This window comes from Quercus robur, chromosome 10 (genome assembly GCF_932294415.1).
Source record: "Quercus robur chromosome 10, dhQueRobu3.1, whole genome shotgun sequence".
NCBI classification, from domain to species: Eukaryota; Viridiplantae; Streptophyta; class Magnoliopsida; order Fagales; family Fagaceae; genus Quercus; species Quercus robur.
Genome location: NC_065543.1, coordinates 32,339,464 through 32,358,761, shown reverse-complemented (window position 1 = coordinate 32,358,761; position 19,298 = coordinate 32,339,464). Strand labels below are relative to the sequence as shown.

Sequence of the window (19,298 nt, the reverse complement as noted above, 5' to 3'; positions counted from 1 at the left end):
GCAAGTTGTCAAATCTGGCGCATTTATTACCTAACATTTGTCATTCCTAAGAGGCAACACTTACATCATGGGGGGCTATTGTATGGACCCAGAATAGTAGGGCGGCCCCGAATTGCAGGCCCACTCATTGGATAGTCTTAGCTCATCTCAACCCACTAGCCGAACTGTTTGGAGTTGGCTAAATATATGAATTAAGTTCCCCAAGACATGCCATGATCAAGAGATAATGTCTTAGGGGAATCCACCTGCCAAGCAATAACTGGCATCAAGCATGAGTTACTAGGAGGTCATGTCAACAGTAGGAAGTGGGTTCATTCTAACCAGTGATATAATACGGAGGGGCCCACTGACATATGGAATATCCTCTCATCATGACAACCCCATTGAGAGAGGGATATAAATAGGGGAGGAGAGGTAGGAAGAAAGGGTTGGAAAATTTTGGAAAGCTGGACAATAGAGTAGTGAGGAAACATACATCTCAAAGAGAAGGAAATTCCGTTCAGATTTTAGGGAAAGGGCTCAAATGCTTAGTACCCTTCTCAACTGAGCTAAGATCAAGGTAGTTTGGTGTCAAAGTTACACTAAAACTCTATCAACGACATCAATAATAGCTTCTTGGACCTCCAATTGTGGGATAAGCCCAACCCAGAGTACAAGTCAATTGGGGATCCAGGCACAAAAGTCCAAAGTTGTTGGGTACGAACCACACATGTCTATAATTTTAAATATATATTTTTAACTCTTCTGTAATTAGATCATCTTGGCATGTACTTTGTTATTTGATATATAAAAATCTTTACTCATTACAAAACACTTCAACCATTCATCTTTCAATTCATTTGTATGTTGTTATGTAAAGGTATAAATTGTTTCCTTAAAGCTCACAACAAACTATTAAACAAATATTGTCTTAATTTTATTATTTTTTTACACACAAAAAAAAGTTTTAAAAATGGTTCGGGTCAAGGGTTAGGTTGAATTGACCCACAAAAAATGAGTTGGGTCATGGGTCAATCCATTTTTTCCTTCAAGTCAAAAAATTTAGGGTCAGGGTTGGGTCAGCAAATTTAGACCCGTTTTGCCATGTATATGTTTGAGATAGGGGTCTTGGGATTTGGTGGTGAGAATAAAGTAGTTGAGAAAGTGTTCGGTTTTAGAAATAAAGTCTACTTTTTATCTAAATGTTATTTTATTATTTTAAATATTAAATTTATAATATGGTATAGACTCCTAAAAATTTCTAACAACTATGCAATTACAATCTCACACACACACACACAAGTCAGAAACTACTTCTAAGATAAGGAAAAATTATAAAATATGAATTATAAAAATTAAGTTTCAAAGTATTCAACAATATTATAGGAAACATCATAAATACTACATAACAAAATGATTATTATATATGGGTCTTAAAAAATTAAAAATTATTTTCAACAGAAATTATCAAGCATCGCACATCGCTTGAGAAATCATCTAGTTAAATTAATGGTGGATCTATCATGTATGTGAGAAAAGTGAGCACCACGTCACTATACTCTAGGAATACTAATGATTTTCCAAACTTTAGAGTATTTCTCTTATGTCATACCGGTTAGTAGGTTTCATATTTGCAGTAGATCGCATGTATTTGTACAACTCTTAATGAACCAATTAGTGACTTAAACAGAATAAGAACAAAAACTCTTTCTTAATTAGTAGCGGGCATCCAAAGCAACCTCCAAAGCCAAACGCCAAGCCATTCCTTACTTTACCATAGCTTTCTTAACTATCAAGCGTAGAACCCCCTCAGCTTCTATATAACTCGGAGAAAATATTATCATCAGCACATAGACACAAACTTCTGAAAATAACCATGACAGGTCATGGTTCATCATATTCTGAATACGATACATCACGTTCAGCAAAGCTGTTTGGACGTGGAAGGCCAATACATGAAGTTCTCGGAGGAGGAAAAGGTACTGTCTATTATTTATAGTCAATCTGGTGAAGTTGGCTTTCCCTCTTTGTTTCATGAAGAAAATTAGTATCAAAAGTTTTGGCATTTTAAATTATGCACCATGCATTATGTTTTGACAACTAGCAGTAGCAGTGGTGAACATGACTGACTTGCAATGTTGTGAAGAAAGTTAAATGTGAATAGTATTCTATTCAGCTTTAAGTTATATTGATCATAAATATCCAAGGATTGCCATCTGGTAACAGATCTCAAATCTATTTTGCCATGTAAGTTTAGATTGCATATGAATCATAATCATAACCGTTAATTAGGAGTAAAGCTCAGGTAGTTGATGAGATTTTGACACATAATTGTCAAAGATACTTTGTTAATTAAATGCTCTATTTTATTTTTGTGACTTTTATCTAAGAAGAATTTGTAAAGGTGAAGCTTGTGTCCAGTGCCTTGTTGCAATGGACACAACACGATTCAGACACATGTCTAGTCTTAAATATGTGTCCACATCGTAGTGTGTTCAATTCAAAAAATATTGGACATAAGCCATATCCAATTTGTAAAATCTCGTATATGATAAATTACCAATGTCTTAAAAGTTTAAAATATTAATAAATGATTAATTTAATCAGTTAACCAATATTATTCTATTGTATAAGAATATGAACAAATGTTTTCAATTTATCTGAGTCAGAAGAACATATTTTAGCGCAATATAATCCTATTTAATTGTGTTTTCCAATGAATTGCTATGACATACTGCTGCTAACTAAATCTTTCCTATGATTACATATATAGCTTCATCTAGTTAGCATCATTGTCATGATCCTAATAAACTAGAAATTGAATTTGCAGTCGCAGATGTGTTGTTATGGAAGAATTGGAAAGTATCAGGTGCACTTTTGATTGGAATGACATTCATATGGTTTCTTTTTGAAGTTGTCAAGTACAATTTCATTACCCTTCTCTGTCATATCTCCATCACCACATTGCTCGTTTTCTTCATATGGTCCAACAGTGCAGATCTTTTCAAATGGTACTTTGTTTTTTCGCTAACTAGATAACTTATATGCTAACACTGTTTTACAGCTACTGCATTTGTAAACGGATTTTGTATGAGCATAGTAACACTAGTTAAATATCATCACCAGTATTTGTGATGAATCTTGGTACGGAGATATATATATTTTTGAATTAAAAACCCGTAAAAAATTCACTAGGCATGCCACAAATGGAGTTCGAATTACGTTGATGATTAAACCAATGCACACACTTCACCCTAAAAATCAAAGATATAATTTCACATTCATAAGTATAGTTCAATATTGAGCTACGTCATATATTTCAAATTCAAGAATTTTCCATTGAGGTGTTTGACTTTGACAAAGAAAAAAAAAAAAAAAAAAAAAAAAAACTAAAGAAGCTAATTGCATAGGATGAACATTTTTTTTTCTTGAGAAAATTTATCCAACGCATTTCCTTTATCTTAACTATTAAATTTTCTTCAGGAATCCTCCCAATATCCCAGAAAATATCTTGCATGAGTCTGAAATGAGAGAAATAGCTTCCACCTTCCACAAAAGATTCAACCAGTTTTTGTCGAAGTTCCTAGAGATTGCATACGGAAGAGAGATACCACTCTTCCTTTTGGTATATAAATAAACCATTTTTCCTCTATTAGACTGAAATTCAACATAATTAAGTACTCCTATATATATAAGGTCTCCCTTTATAAATTTTCAGGCAATTGTTTCTCTCTATGCATTATCAGTGGTTGGAAACTATTTCAGCTTCCTGAATCTCCTTTATTTGGGTAAGAATTTGTCACTTTTTTTCTTCTTTGTCCATGATGTTACATAATTAATTCGAGCTACGAACTAAATTGGTCTTTCTATTTGCTGTATTGTGGGCACGAAGGCATTCTTAGCATGGAAACACTGCCATTTCTGTATGATCGATATGAGGACCATGTTGATTATTTCGTCGGCGAAGTGATCCAAGACTTGAAGAGGAAGTACAAAACGATTGATTCGAAGTTCCTGAACAAAATTCCAAGAGGGCCCGTGAAAGAAAAGAAAATCAGATAAAGATTGTGACCGCACAAACGATCATGTATATAATCACTTATATTCTTCTTATAGGAGTCGCACATTCTTAAGAAAAAAGAAATCTAGTCAAAATAAACAGTCATGATCATAACTTTTGAAAGTTTGTATCATGAAAGTGGGGAAATTCTATAGTTACTTGTAAATAATAATATTATGGTAAAGATAAAAGAAGTATAAGGCCTTCAAATTTATGTCAGCTCTAGAAAGGACCAACATGTTCTTCAGTTTTAATTAATTATGAGTTAACTTCTGTGGATTATAGGTGTAGGATGAAGATGGTTCAAAGGAGGATATATAAGGTGAAAGACTTTTCATGGAGAGAGGATCGGAAAAATAAAAAGAGAACACTGTAGCAATCTAAATTGTCTCTGTATTCAACTGTGATCAATACATATAATTGTAGCCTCCTTGGATTGAAAGTCTATTGACATCAATACCTCTTATTTGTACTTGATTGTCACTTAATTCCATATTAGCCGTTGTTCAACTCATTAGGGCCTAATTCTTTGACCCACTATCTACAAATTTATTGTATTGAGCTCATTGGGCCGAGATCCCATATACTTTAGGTTTGGGCCACAAATCGGGACTCTACAATTGGCGTCGTCTGTGGAAAGAACTTGTGTGATAGTGAAAACAACGGTCAACGATGGCAAATTCAAGTTCACATTAGGCAGAATCCATAGCATCTCAACGTGAAAATCCTTTCGCCAACCTTGAGCGTAGGAGAGATCAGGAGGGCAGCATGCACGTTACGCACACAAGCAAAAGCCACTCTCGAGTTGGGAGTCACGTCTCTCAAGAACAACACAATAAAGCCATGCAAAGGGAAATCAACCAGCTTAAGAAGAAGTTACACCATGCACAATGAAAACGATCTCCCACCTCGTCTGATTCCTTCCCTGATGATAAGAAGGATAGCGATTATCAATGTAGATCAAGGACTCCCCCTAGCGAATTCTTCTCATATGAAGAAGAGCATCATAGTGAACACCGATGCAAAAGCCCCATTCACAGAGGATTGAGAAATGATGTGATAAGCAAGGCTTTGAACCAGATTGCCAAGTCGCCATTCACGCGTAGGATCAAAAGGGTAGCTCCTCCTCAATGTTTCCATCAGCCAACATTCACCATCTATAATGGACGAACAAACCTGATGGAGCATGTGAGCCATTTCAATCAGAAAATGGCTATCTATTCTAAAGACGGAACCTTGATGTGCAAAGTGTTCCCATCTAGTTTGGAACCCGTGACGATGAGATGGTTTGATGGCTTGAGGACGGGTTCAATAAATTCCTTCAAGGAGCTCACTCAGGCTTTTGGTTCCTGTTTTATCACATGTACTAGGGTCTCTCGGCCCTTAGACTCCTTACTGTCTTTGTCCATGCGAGAAGAGGAGATCTTGAAAACATACTCGGACATGTATTGGGAGATGTATAATGAGATAGAGGATAACTTTAAGGATGTCGCCATCGGTACCTTCAAGAGTGGCCTCCTAGCCAAGCATGGTTTAAAGAAGTCCCTAATAGGAAAACCAGTCACCAGCCTGCACCAGCTTATAGACTGTATTGACAAGTATAAAAGGGTTGAGGAAGATCAACAACTGGTTAAAGGAAAGGTTAAGATTATCCCTCAAGAGAAGAGGGATTTCAGGTCGGACTGATTCAATAACAACCGGCCTCGAAGAGATTTTGCTAGACATTCAGGGTTTACCAACACCCAGATCGTTAATGCAGTATTCTGAGAACCGGTGCATCAGGTTCTAGAGAAGATTAAGAACGAGCCATTCTTCAAATGACCAAACAAGATGGTCGGAAACACCTTGAGACGTAATCAAAGTCTTTATTGCCAATATCATCAGGATCAGGGGCACACTACAGAAGACTACAGGAATCTGTGGGATCATTTGGACCAGCTGGTCCGAGAAGGAAAATTAAAGCACCTGCTGCACCATTCTAGTGGCCAAGTAGGGCAGACAAGTTCGGATCCACGGAGAGATTCTTCTTCAAGACCTCCTTTGGGAACGATCAATGTCATCTTTGCTGCCCCCGATAGGATTGGTTCTTGTCCCTCCAGAGTAATGTTTGTGACTCGGCTATCAACCAAAGACATCAATTCAGAACCAGAAAAAGCCAGAATAGAAGCCTCGTTAGTCCTGGGCTTCTCGGCCGATGATAAGATCGGATCTATCCAACCCCATGACGATGCTTTGGTGGTCACACTCAGGATGGGGGGGTACGATGTGAGAAGAGTGTTGGTAGATCAAGGAAGTGCTATCGAGATAATATACCCCGACTTATACAAGGAGTTGAATTTGAAACCTGAGAACTTAACAGCGTACGATTCCCCACTAGTAAGTTTTGAGGGGAAGACAGTTACTCCAAGAGGTCAGATTAGACTGCCCATACAAACCGGTTCGAATGTGGTGGAAGTGGACTTCATTATGGTGGATGCTTATTCACCTTATACGGCTATTGTAGCTAGGCCTTAGCTTCATGACTTAGAAGCCGTTTCTTCTACCCTTCACCAAAAGGTGAAATATCTGTCCAACGGCCAAGTTAAAGAGATTGTAGGGAATCAATCCATGGCTAGGCAGTGCATGGTGGCTGCCATCTTACATAGGCCCAATGCGAAGTCCTCAGCCTCTGCTGAAAGAAACTTATAGCAATCAAGAACTTCGGTATTGCCCAATAATGGATTAACCAAGGAAGCAAAGTGTGTGGATCTAGAAAAGGTTGTTGTTGGTGATGATCCGGAGAAGTTCTTTCAGGTCGGCTCCCAACTGCCTCCCCAAGAGAGACAAAAGATAATCGAATTCCTGAGAAAAAACGTAGATGTATTCGCGTGGAATGCTTATGAAGCCCCGGGGGTGGATCCAAGTTTTATTTGTCACCATTTGAATGTTAATCCATCTGTTACCCCAAAAAAACAACCTCCTCGGCATTCGTCCAGAGAACATTCTGATGCTGTCAAAGACGAGGTGACAAAGCTTAAGTAGGCGGGGGCTATCAAAGAGGTTTTTTATCTTGAATGACTAGCCAATACTGTGGTAGTAAGAAAAAAGAACGGAAAATGGTGAGTGTGTGTGGATCTCACGGATTTAAATAAGGCTTGTCCGAAAGATCCCTTTCCTATGCCTCAAATAGACCAACTAGTAGATGCTACCGTAGGCCATCCTCGGATGAGCTTTTTAGATGCTTTTCAAGGATACCATCAAATACCACTAGCACTAGAGGACCAGGAAAAGACAGTTTTTGTTACTCCCACTAGAAACTACCACTACAAGGTAATGCCCTTCGGCTTGAAAAATGCAGGATCCACCTATCAAAGAATGATGACTAAGATGTTTGAACCTCAATTGGGCAAGAATATTGAAGTCTATATAGACGACATGGTAGTAAAGAATAAGGTGGTGTCCGAGCATGTAGGAGACCTCGAAAATATTTTTGAAATACTGAGAGAACACAAGTTGCGCCTCAATGCCTCCAAATGTTCTTTTGGTGTGGGATTAGGAAAATTCCTGGGCTATATGGTAACCTACCGTGGAATTGAAGTTAATCCCGACCAGGTTAAGGCAGTAAACAATTTACAACCACCTCGGAATCCCAAAAAAGTTCAGAAACTAACCGGAATGACTGTTGCTTTAAACCGCTTTATTTCTCAATTCGCAAACATATGCAGAATTTTCTTCCTATTGATGAATAAATGGAAGAGATTTGAATGGATTGAAGAGTGTGCTTTGGCATTTCAGCAACTTAAAGAATATCTATCTCGGCCACCTATCATATCCAGTCCTGGGACGGATGAAGTCTTGTTTTCATATATTGCGGTGAGTTTGGTATTGATACGAGTTGACAATGGAGTACAACGGCCAGTCTATTATGTAAGCAAATCACTGCATGAGGCCGAGATTCACTATCTACCGTTGGAGAAGGCCATCCTAGCAGTAGTGCATGGTACAAGAAAGCTTCCCCATTACTTTCAAGCACATACAGTCGTCATCCTAACTCAACTTCCACTCAAAACTGTACTTCGAAGTGCTGATTACATGGGGAGGATTGCAAAGTGAGGCACAGTTCTAGGGGCTTTTGACATCAAATACATGTCCCGTACCTCTGTCAAGGGTCAGGTACTGGGAGACCTCATGGTTGAGTTCACTGAACCCCCGTTAAAAGAAACATCAACAAAATAGAACATGGATGGAAAATCGGTTGGCACAATCTCCCTGCAAGGACCTTTATTCTGGAAGGTATACGTTGATGGTGCGGCAAATCAAAGGGGCTCTAAAGTGGAGCTAGTTCTAATCTCGCCCGAAAAGCTCACCATAGAAAAGTCACTAAGATTGGGCTTCTCAACCACAAATAATGAAACTGAATATGAAGCCTTGCTGGAGGGAATGTCTATGGTTCAAAAAATTGGAGGAAAGGCAGTACAGATGTTCTCAGACTCGAGGTTGGTCGTCGGCCAGGTGAAAGGTGATCTAGAAACAAGAGACGAGAGGATGCAAGGATATTTAAGTCAAGTTAGACGTCTGCAATCAGGATTTGAATCCTTCACTCTTTTGCACGTCCCCAGGAGTGGAAATACACACGCCGATTCCCTAACCACATTGGCAACCTCCTCGGTGCAGAGCCTACCTCGGGTTATCCTTATAGAAGACTTGTGTAAACCCACGGAGGTCAAGGGACCAGTGGTTCATGTTCACCAAATTAGGGTAGGGCCAAGTTGGATGGATTCCATAGTACTATATCTGAGAGAAGACATCTTGTCGGAAGACAAATCAGAGGCTGAAAAGATAAGGAGAAAAGCACCTCGTTTCTGGCTATCCGAGGACCAAAAATTGTACAAGCGCTCTTTTTCTGGGCCATATCTACTCTGCGTTCACCCCGAAGCAACAGAGCTACTCCTTGAGGCGCTGCATGAAGGAATTTGTGGAAGCCACACGAGGCAGATCTTTGTCTCACAGAGCCATCACTCAGGGCTACCGGTGGCCAAATATGCAGAAAGAAACACAAGAGTAAGTGAAGAAGTGTGATCAGTGTTAGAGATTTGCACCCAGTGGCAGAGCCACATACAAAGGTGGGGGGGCCAAGGCCCCCCCAAAATTTAAAAAAATTATTTTATAGTATGTATATTATTTACATTTTTAAAAATGTAGCATGTAAAAATTGAAATTGGCCCCCCCAAATTTTGAGTTATTTCAATGGTGCTCTTAAAAGAAAAAGGAATTGTATTAAAATCAAATAATTTAAGAGGTTTAACAAATTAAATTATGTAGAAAATGATAAAATTTTGTACATGTCTAATAGAAGAAATACATGACTTTTATATACTCATTAAAATTTAGAAAATGATAAATTCTCTTAGTAAATTAATTTATATACATGTGTGTGTAGAAGTTTGTCTTAACTAATATATTAGCATTACAACTTGACCCCCCCCAAACCAAAATTTCTGGCTCCGCCCCTGTTTGCACCAAACATACACTAGCCAGGAGGAGTTCTGAACCCCCTGTCTAGCCCCTGGCCTTTTGCTCAATGGGGCTTAGATATAGTTGGCCCTTTCCTCAAAGTAGCAGGGAACAAGAGGTATTTGTTGGTTGGCACTAACTATTTCACTAAATGAGTTGAAGCTAAACTTTTAGCAAATATCAGAGATGTGGATGCAAAGAAATTTATTTGGAAAAACATTGTTACCTGGTTCGGGGTTCCTCATTCCCTCATCTCGAATAATGGTCTTCAGTTTGACAGTAAGTCCTTCAAGAGATATTGCTGTGAATTGGGAATTACGAACAAATATTCTACTCTGGCTTATCCTCAGGGAAATGGACAAGCCGAGGCTATTAATAAGGTCATAGTTAGTGGACTCAAGAAAAGGTTAGATGATGCGAAGGGAAAATGGGTGGAAGAACTGTCACATGTCTTGTGGACGTATTGAACCACGCCTCGCAGATCAACAAGGGAAATCCCCTTTTCGATGACTTATGGAGCCGAGGCTGTTATTCCCTTAGAGACAGGCTTCCTGACACTAAAGACGAGCTCGTTCAGTCCAAGTAGTAACAATACTTGCTAGAAAGGAGCTTGGATCTTATCGAAGAAAGAAGAGAAAGTGCAATGGTCCAATTGGCATACTACCAACACAAACTCAATCAAGGTTATGATGCCAAGGTAAAGTTAAGGCCATTAGTGCCTGGTGACTTGGTATTGAGGAAAGTTCTGGGCACTGCAAAGAACCCAACATGGGGAAAGATAGGACCCAATTGGGAAAGACCATATCGCATCACCTTTGTGGCTGGTATAGGGGCCTATTTCCTTAAAGACTTAGATAAACGTGTAATATCACGCCCTTGGAATGTAAACAACTTGAAAAGGTATTATTATTAATGAAAATTTCCTTTATCAATAAATTCTCTTGTTGTGTAAAAACATTGTGCTTTATGTTACTCAATCTGTTCAAGTATTAAACAGAACCTAGGTCCTGCATGGCTCCTCGGACCACAGGCTTAGAGGAAATTAATTACTTTTGGCATCTGCTCAAGTATTAAACAAAACCTAAATCCTGCATGGCTCCTCGGACCACAAACTTAGGGGAAATTAATTACTTTTCATATCTATTCTAAGAGATGGGTTCAAGTTACACCTAGTGTAACTCTTTAGAGTTACACCTTTTTAAAACCATTAGATTTAAGTAGATCCAACGGTTAAAAAAAACCCTCATTATTATAAATATTTTTATTAGAATCTCATTAATTACCTTCATTTATTGCATTCTAAACCTATCTCTAAGCCCAACAAAATACATAATATATTTTTATTACTCTCTCTCTCCCTCCGTTTGTCTCTTTCTCTCCGTTTGTTTCTCCGTATCTCTTTGAAATATTACGTTATGTTTGATTGCAATTTTTTCCTTTTGATGTGATTTCTTTTGGGACTGTATGTAATCTATGGATTCATTTGCCGAGTTCTGTTTTGGATACTAGAGGAAATTAAAGCAATTTAATGGGTCTGTGTCTTTGAGCAAAATTCAAATACCATGGGAAGTAAGGCACCAGGTTGGGGTGAGCAATGGAGCGCAGAAGGTTATGGTGGCAATGATGATGATGACAAGCTCATGAACAAGGTAGGAAACAGCAGTGACAGCAAGATGGGAGATATGAAAGCAGCAGCATCGGCAGGACTCAGCAAGGCCAAGGCAGCTGCATCAGTGAGCGCCCAAAAGGTTAAGAGCGGAACCTTGGTGGGATTCAAATGGGTCAAGAATCAGTACCAGAAAAAGGTCTCTAAATGAACAAAGATTTGCTCCTCTGATTGGATGAATGAAAATTTGTATTTGTTCCAAAAAAAATAACCAAGAGCATTTTACATGAAACTTTATACATACAAGGTGGACAATGTGAACAGCTCTCTTTGTTGGCTTGGTAGTCAGTTGCTCACTTTTCTTATCCCAAGCCCGAAGGTGGACAATTTGATTTAGTTTTGCTGTTCCTCACCCCCTATAATATATTAATATTGTTGTGCTTTGTGATGTACATTCTGAAGATTTTGTAAAATCCTTTTAGTGACATAATGCCATGGCAGTGCTAGCAAGCTCTACCATAGTAGCAGATAGCTCCTACAGGATAGCGATGGCAGAATTAAGACTATGATCTCAGTTTCGACTCAAAATTTCAATCATAGATGACTATTTCTGTCTCCCAGAATGGTCTGTATAACAGAGGAGTCCATAAATTTATTGGAACTTTTCGTAATAATCTCACAAGAAAACACTTTTTAGTTTTTAATAGTAAGGGTTACCATTAGACCATAGAAAAATAGAGAACAATACACATTACAACATCTCTAAACACGAGACAATCACCAAACTAAGAATTGTTGTCAAATCCCTCTAGGGGGTCTGGGAAGACATATTTTGCAATAGTAAAGCTACTACGTTTGGCAAATACATTTGCTTCTCACGCAAATGTGAAGACAGATTTTGCATAGTAAAACAACCACGGTTGACAAGTACATTTGCTTCTCACGCAAATCTGCTTCCCATGCAAGCCAATTATGCAGAGGATCAGGCCTTCCCCACTCAACTTCACAATATTGATACATGTATTAATATCACCTCCAAATCGACATGCAAATCCACATGTTTAAGTGTGAAGTTGTGACTGATGTGCTTAATTTTTTTATTCAGCAAGTACTCATGGTGGTCTCATGTATAATTGCTTAAAATCCAAGCCCAGGATAACGCTAAAGCATATTGTGAAGTTAAGTGTGGGTGTATCAATAGGAAGACTAGTCGCTGACCACAGCTTGTAAAATTCTATCATTAGATGTGCCATTATTTATTAACGATGCCAATAACAATTCTGCACCAGGTCTAACTTCTAAAACTATTATCTCAAACTAGATGACTAGATGGAGGCCATCCTTTACCAGTGGCGCTCAAGAAACCAGGCCATGTGCCATTATCATCCCTGTTTTGCTTTCAACCCTCCACTTATATCAATTGATTCAATGCCTCCTCCCACATCCCCTTTTTTTTCCCACATACCCATCGGTGTTGAGCTTATGCGAACCCTAGAACTCTAAAATACAGAGTCAAGCGTGCACACATCCATAAAGCTGCACAAACAATTCGTTTACTTAAAATAGTCATTCACCCTAACCATAAAAGAGGTAGTCAAACTGGCAAAATTAGACATTGATCCAAACCATCTGGAATTTAAAAAAAAACATAATACTAAACAGTTGACGAACTAAAAAATATAGTCATTGATCCAAACCATAGTGTTTTGCCTAGAACATCAATCTAATGAACTATAGAGAATTTACATCTAATCTAATTCCATCATTTTCTTAGTTTTATTTGCAACTCCTATTCACATAGATGCAGCTTAATCACGATTCAGCAAATCCCAAAGGTGTTCTCGCCACTGTAGGTCATATACAGGAAACCATCTTCTTCCTTATTTTCCTCATAAATTGCAGACATCATAGCCGCTGCAATAAATTGAAACCATCTTCTTCCTTTTTTTCCTGCCGGCAAACTGTGGAGGTGGAACAATGGTGGAGGAGCAATGGAGGAGGACATAGAGAGAGAAACGTAGAGAGAGAGAGAGAGAGAGAGAGAGAGACAAACGGAGAGGAAGAGAAACGTAGAGAGAGAGATAGGTTTAGAATGCAATAAATAAAGGTAATTAATGAGATTCTAATAAAAATGTTTGTAATAATGAAGGTTTTTTTAACCATTAGATCTACTTAAATCTAATGGTTAAAAAAAGGTGTAACTCTTTAGAGTTACACCAGGTGTAACTTGAACCCATCTCCTATTCTAGTATTAAACAAAACCTAAATCTTGCATGACTCATCGGACCACAGACTCAGGGGAAATTAATTACTTTTGACATCTGTTCAAGTATTAAACAGAACCTAAGTCCTGCATGGCTCCTCGGACCACAGGCTTAGGGGAAATTAATTACTTTTGACATCTGTTCAAGTATTAAACGGAACCTAAGTTCTGCATGACTCCTCAAACCACAGACTTAAGGGAAATTAATTACTTTTGACATCCGTCCAAGTATTAAACAGAACCTAAATCCTGCATGGTTCCTCGGACCACAGGCTTAGGGGAAATTAACTATTTCTGATATCTGTTCAAATATTAAACAGATCCTAAGATATGTCAGATCTCTCAGACCACATATTTTGGTGAAATTAATACTCAAAGGCATGTACATAAGTGTTTAAACAAAACCTAAGGTCAAAACAGATCCAAGGCAAATTTAAACTTATGTTTATTTATATAAGTTATGAGCAATATACAGATTGTCTGCCTCTTTTATATTCCTTCACATGATATAAGTCTATTAATATCAATCTTCATTACATAAGATTCAATTCACAAGAAACACACTTAATTCACAAATTTGCTCCTGGCACTTAATCAATTTACTTATACTATTAAGCAGCGTATAATTGTTGGCTTTTATTGAAGGCACAGTAACAGCAATTCAATACTATGTATAAAAATAATAAAATTCAAATTACATAAGGCAAAAGAATAAAGGATGAAATGAAGAACATTCTCATTAAGTGATAAAGAAAGTACATTGAATACATTGACATAATGTCATTTAAAAAAAAAAAAAAAAAAACTTAAATTACTACAAAAGGAATTAGAAAAGGAATCCTAAGGGTTAAGCTTTAGTAGGAGGATCTTCCTTCTGGCTTGGTTGAGAAGTAGGAGCATCCTTGGCCTTGGGGTCAACTTCCTGAGTCTCGGCCTTTGCTTCCTTCGCCTTAACTGCATCTTTAGCCTTGGCAGAAGGCTTTTTCCCCTTGTCTTTGCCTTTGCCTTTCTCCCCTTCAGCCCCCTGGCCTTGGTCACCAGCCTGGCTGGATCCCTTTGAAATTTTAGGAAGAGGGAAGGCATCTGGTATAGCCAAAAGCTGCTCAGAAGATTCTGAGGCGGGGGCAGGAGGAGAGGAGGTAGCAGTCAGGACTTCACGGATCTCCGGATGGTAATAGACACTTTCGGGCAACCTCCAAACAGAGTTGGCAGGGACTCTTGCAACAATCAGGGCCCTATCCCATGTCATGTTGCAATAGTCCCTGCACACCTCTTAAAGCTCCTCGGCAAGCCTTACTTGCGTCTCCTCCACACCAAGCTGGTACGAAGCCTTTTTTCAGCCTCAGTTGCTTCCCTGGCCAGTTAAGCTTCCTACTTGGCTTTCTGCAACTCAACCTTAAGATCTATGACCAATTGCCTTTATGTGGCTAGATCTATTTCGGTCAAGTGTAGTTTTTAGCTCTGATCCTCAGCCTCCCTTTCAGCGGTTTTCAAGCCAGCCTCAGCACTTGAATGAGCTTGGTCCGCCACTTTAAGTTTCTCGGACAACTCAATTTACTCCTGCCTAGTAGCCCCCAATGATTTCTCAACATCGGCACGAGTGAAGGCCTCAGCATCGACCTGTTTACGAGCGTCACGATACCACTCCTCGGTCACAAAAACTTGTTGAGTAATCTGCCCAAAGACCACAAAAAATAATATGAGTTAAAAACAAAAGTATGATTTAGCATCTAAGTTCATAAATGGATAGATAGTTTACCATAGCAAGGTCCCTCTTCAGGGACAGGAAGAGGTAATTTTGTGTAAAGCGCCTGTAAGCGTCCATATCCTTGGGAAGGAGTAGAGGCTGCTCCAGGGCTTCAGTTATATATCCCACTCGAACCCTTTGAAATTCCCGGACAGAGGCAATCCAAGGAATGGGAGCCCCGTCCACTTCCAGCCGAGGACTCCATGTGCATTATGTCATGCGCACATCAGCCCTATTTTGTTCTTCTCGGCTATCCACGGACTAGGATCTCCTGTCTCAAGTATCAGGGACCATCTTTTGTTGTTTCATTCCCTTCCGAGGACCTACCTCGCTTTCCTCAAGCGTCTTGAGAGGCCTTTTCTTCTTCAAGTCAGGATTAGGCTTCAGGCCGAGGTCGATGGGGATCTGGGGAGGAGGAGGGGGAAGATTGGAGGGAACTTGGGACTTAGGGGCTCCTTTTGATGTTGACTCCTTGCCCCTGGAAGCCATGAGCTCTCTTAAACTCTTATTGCCCTTGTTTAGCGCCATATTGTCTTCCTTTTCTTCGTAGGAACTATTTGGGCGGGCGATCATTAGAATTGGAGTATGAACACCAGAATTCCTATCTGATTCACCCTCAGCATCTGAGATGTTGATTAGAGGAGCCCTCGGATTAGTTTCTTCCTCAAAATGGAATTTGTCTATCTCCTCCTCTAGCGTTAAACGAGACGAGGCAATCCCCTCTTCAGGTATGGCCGCTACTTCAGGAACAATTTGTGGAAATGGCAATGCAACTGGTGGAAGGTTCTGTGGAACTGGCAATGTAATCGGGGGAAGGTCCCTCCGAGCCAAAAATCTTGGCTTGGAGACACCAATCCGAGCCAATCTTGAACTTCCAGCCCTTATTGCTTGGCCTACGTCCTGGAAGTAGCGGGACAGGGGCTCATAGTCCAAGATTAGATGAGCAGCCCGCAGCAATCTGTCTTCACTCAAAAAAATCTCTGACCTCATAAGATAATTGAGAGCATAAACGTTAGTAAAACTGAGCCTCAGAGCAATGTGGTTTTTATCTACAGAAACATCTGAGAAGGAGATCATGGTTAGATCGACAAAAAATTATCACCAAAAGAAGATGAAATGTCAAAAGAAAAAAGAATAAAACTAAAATGGCTAAATCCCATTCCAAAGGGACTGATCCTAAAGGTACCCCACCTGGATCTCCTGCCCGAGTTGGATAATGAAGACCGCCACTCCACTCCCCTGAAACAATCAGGTAATCATCCTTCATGCCCTTATTAGACTTGGGGAGACAGGATATCAGCCTGACGACCTCGGACCTGGACTTAAGGTAGTATCCCGCACCGGTGAGCTTGTGGCACTCACACATGTGAACCACATTGTGCCACGTGAGCCTTAAGCCCAGCTGCTCATTCAGAATATCTACGCAGCCCAAGACCCTAAATAGGTTAGGGGCGCACTAGTAAGGGGTTAATTTATGATTAATCAAATAGTCCCAGATTATCCTACTCATGGGAAGCGTCATTCCTCCCTCTATGAAAGCAATCATAGGAATGACGACTTGACCCACGTCCCTATCAGTAAGTACTCAATCCGGAGGACAATATTCTAAAACCACCCCCTATGGGATATGGTACTTAGCCCTAAAACCCTCCATATCGGCCGGTGAGTCTACTAAGTGTTGAACCTACCCATCTAAATAAACAGAAATGCAGAGGAGAAAGGCTGAGAAGAAAAAGGATAATATAAAGAAATAAAGACTTACGAGAACACATATGTTAATCTCTAAAACTTTCAGAGATTTTTTGAAGACTTCTTACAGGAAATAGTTATAGAGACTTAAGAGTTTAATGCGTTTTGAAAGACGGGGCGCTGGAATTCTTTGAAGCTCTTGAAGATTTGTGAAGAAAAGAGAAAAATGGGTTCCCTCTAGGCTTTATATAGAGGGAGAAGATGAGTGGGAGTACTCCCGCTCAAAATACTAGGAAAAATGTCAGTCATTGGATTGGCGTTTCACCATTGGATGTGAGGGACATAAAGCCGCCTGGAGTAATTAATAACGCCCCGTGGACTACGAAGTGTCAGTGACAATTATGAGGCATGTAAAACCGCATTCTCACACGTGTAAATCAAAAAATCAGTTGATCTTATCACTTAAAAATCAAAATCCCACTTTTTCTCCTCGGATGGGAGGGAAAAATCGGAGTTCTAAAGAGCTATTGTAGGGACAAGGGCCCAAAGTTGTATATTGGGCATTGGGCCTTGTCCGAGAATATTGATAGGTCCAAGGAGGAGCAAGTAGTTGTTAAACGTTCCTAATTAAAGTCTCAAAGATGGGGAACAAGTAAGAGGTTGTCCAAGGAGGAATTCCTCCTCGGATATGATGAATGTAGTTCATAATATGTACTCCATCTGTTAGCGTAATCCTCCAAGAAGCTCCAATGATAGAGACACGCTTCATGAACATACGAGAAGGAAGAAAACCTAAAAATATCTAAGGGAAAGCTGTCACCACTACATTAAATGCACTGCAGCTACTATTCTGGCCACATTTATGTGGAGAAGACCTCTGAACAATACTACCTTGGCTACCACAACTCACAGAAAACCAGAGGGGGTGTTTGATGGGACAAGTACTTAAGTAAGGGCTCGGATGATCAACAGGTGTAGGGCGAAGATGGTCCAAAGGAGGATATATAAGGTGAAAGACTCTTCATAGAGAGAGGATCGGAAAAATAGAGAGAACACTGTAGCAATCTAAATTGTTTCTGTATTCAACTGTGATCTATACATATAATTGTGACCTCCTTGGACTGAAAGTCTATTGACATCAATACCTCTTATTTGTGCTTGATTGTCACTTAATTCCATATTAGCCGTTGTTCAACTCATTAAGTCTTAGTTCTTTGACTCACTCTCTACAAATTTATTGTATTGGGCTCATTGAGACAAGATCCCATATACTTTGGGTTTGGGCCACAAATCGGGACTCTACAACAATCATAGCACACAGACTTGCATGCAAAACCAATAAATTGAATTATACTTCTTCTTTTTTTTGAGAAGGAAATTGAATTATACTTAAACCTGACAATACTATAAGTCTGTAAATCCATTAAAATCCTAGTTTATGACAAATCCATAAAATAAAATTCTTCTATAGGTATAGATAGTGAGAAAGGAGGTGAGATTCGAATTACAAATATAAAACTCCATTAATTTAAAGATATTATTACTACTAATCTATCACTTGAATCTCAAAACCATTTAATATGTGACATACTAGAATTGGTATACAGATTCTTCTACACTGAGTGTCAAGTAAATTTGAAGTGGGTATCACTTAATCGTGCAGAAGATTCACATAGATACAGAAACTGCAGTTGTGACTCTGATTGGAGACAAGATTCACGCATAACAATGAAGCTAGGTTATGAAAAAAAAAATCAACAAAAATTACAAGGATGCAGAACTTTTTGTAGTTTATCTAGTAAAGGCCAAAGTCAATTTCTCATTGCCCTCCACAATCTACTTAATTGTTGTGCGACTGCAACCCAAATAATGTTAATTTTCAATTCTATTATTGTTTTCTTTTGCAGAAAGCCAACTAAAGGAGGACTCCACTTAGGCCCAATAATTACATTTTTAATCCCTAATGGGACACTAATGTGGAGATTCTATTGGACTAGTACCAACCTCCCCAAGTCAAATTTCTCAAAAAATAAAAACCTCCCCTAGTCAAAAAGTTGGAGAAGTAGTCCAAAATCATTGTGCTATTGAAACTCTGGGAGCCAATTTGATAATTGTAGGTGCTGACTAGACCCTTTAACCAAGACAAACGATCATGAATCGACCGTTGGGTCAATTTAAAATGTCACCCTCTACGTCATGTTAGATTCCACCCATGTGGTCATAAACATTGTATTGCAATTAATGAGTAATGAAAATGTTAATAAAAAAAAAAAAATATATATATATATATATATATATATTTAAAGAGAACAAAAGTCCAAATCTCTCCTTTTTTTTTTTTTTTTTTTATGTTGTGGGGGGGGGGGGGGGATTCATTCTATAATAATTGAATTTTTTTTCTTTTTAAGAAAAAGAAAAGTTTCCAACTTGACTGAATGTTTTATTTGAATCGTTTGAGTAT

General features: G+C 38.9%; 1 protein-coding gene across 3 annotated transcripts; it reads left to right on the top strand.

Moving 5' to 3' along the window:
• Positions 1 to 1,773: 1,773 nt before the first annotated feature.
• LOC126703024 (reticulon-like protein B9) lies at positions 1,774 to 17,979 on the top strand. Of its 3 annotated transcripts, XR_007647916.1 has the most exons (7): positions 1,774 to 1,958; positions 2,810 to 2,990; positions 3,463 to 3,604; positions 3,698 to 3,767; positions 3,872 to 4,066; positions 4,325 to 4,361; positions 17,847 to 17,979. XR_007647916.1 is itself a non-coding variant. In XM_050401922.1 (6 exons), the coding sequence occupies exons 1-5, from the start codon at positions 1,856 to 1,858 to the stop codon at positions 4,039 to 4,041; spliced, it is 666 nt and encodes a 221-aa protein (XP_050257879.1). In that variant the 5' UTR covers positions 1,774 to 1,855; the 3' UTR covers positions 4,042 to 4,066; positions 4,325 to 4,496. The 3 variants fall into 3 exon arrangements, 2 of the variants coding, with proteins under 2 accessions (XP_050257879.1, XP_050257878.1); XM_050401922.1 differs by lacking the exon at positions 17,847 to 17,979 and having other exon boundaries at positions 4,325 to 4,496; XM_050401921.1 differs by lacking the exon at positions 17,847 to 17,979 and having other exon boundaries at positions 3,872 to 4,496.
• The last annotated feature ends 1,319 nt before the right edge of the window (positions 17,980 to 19,298 follow it).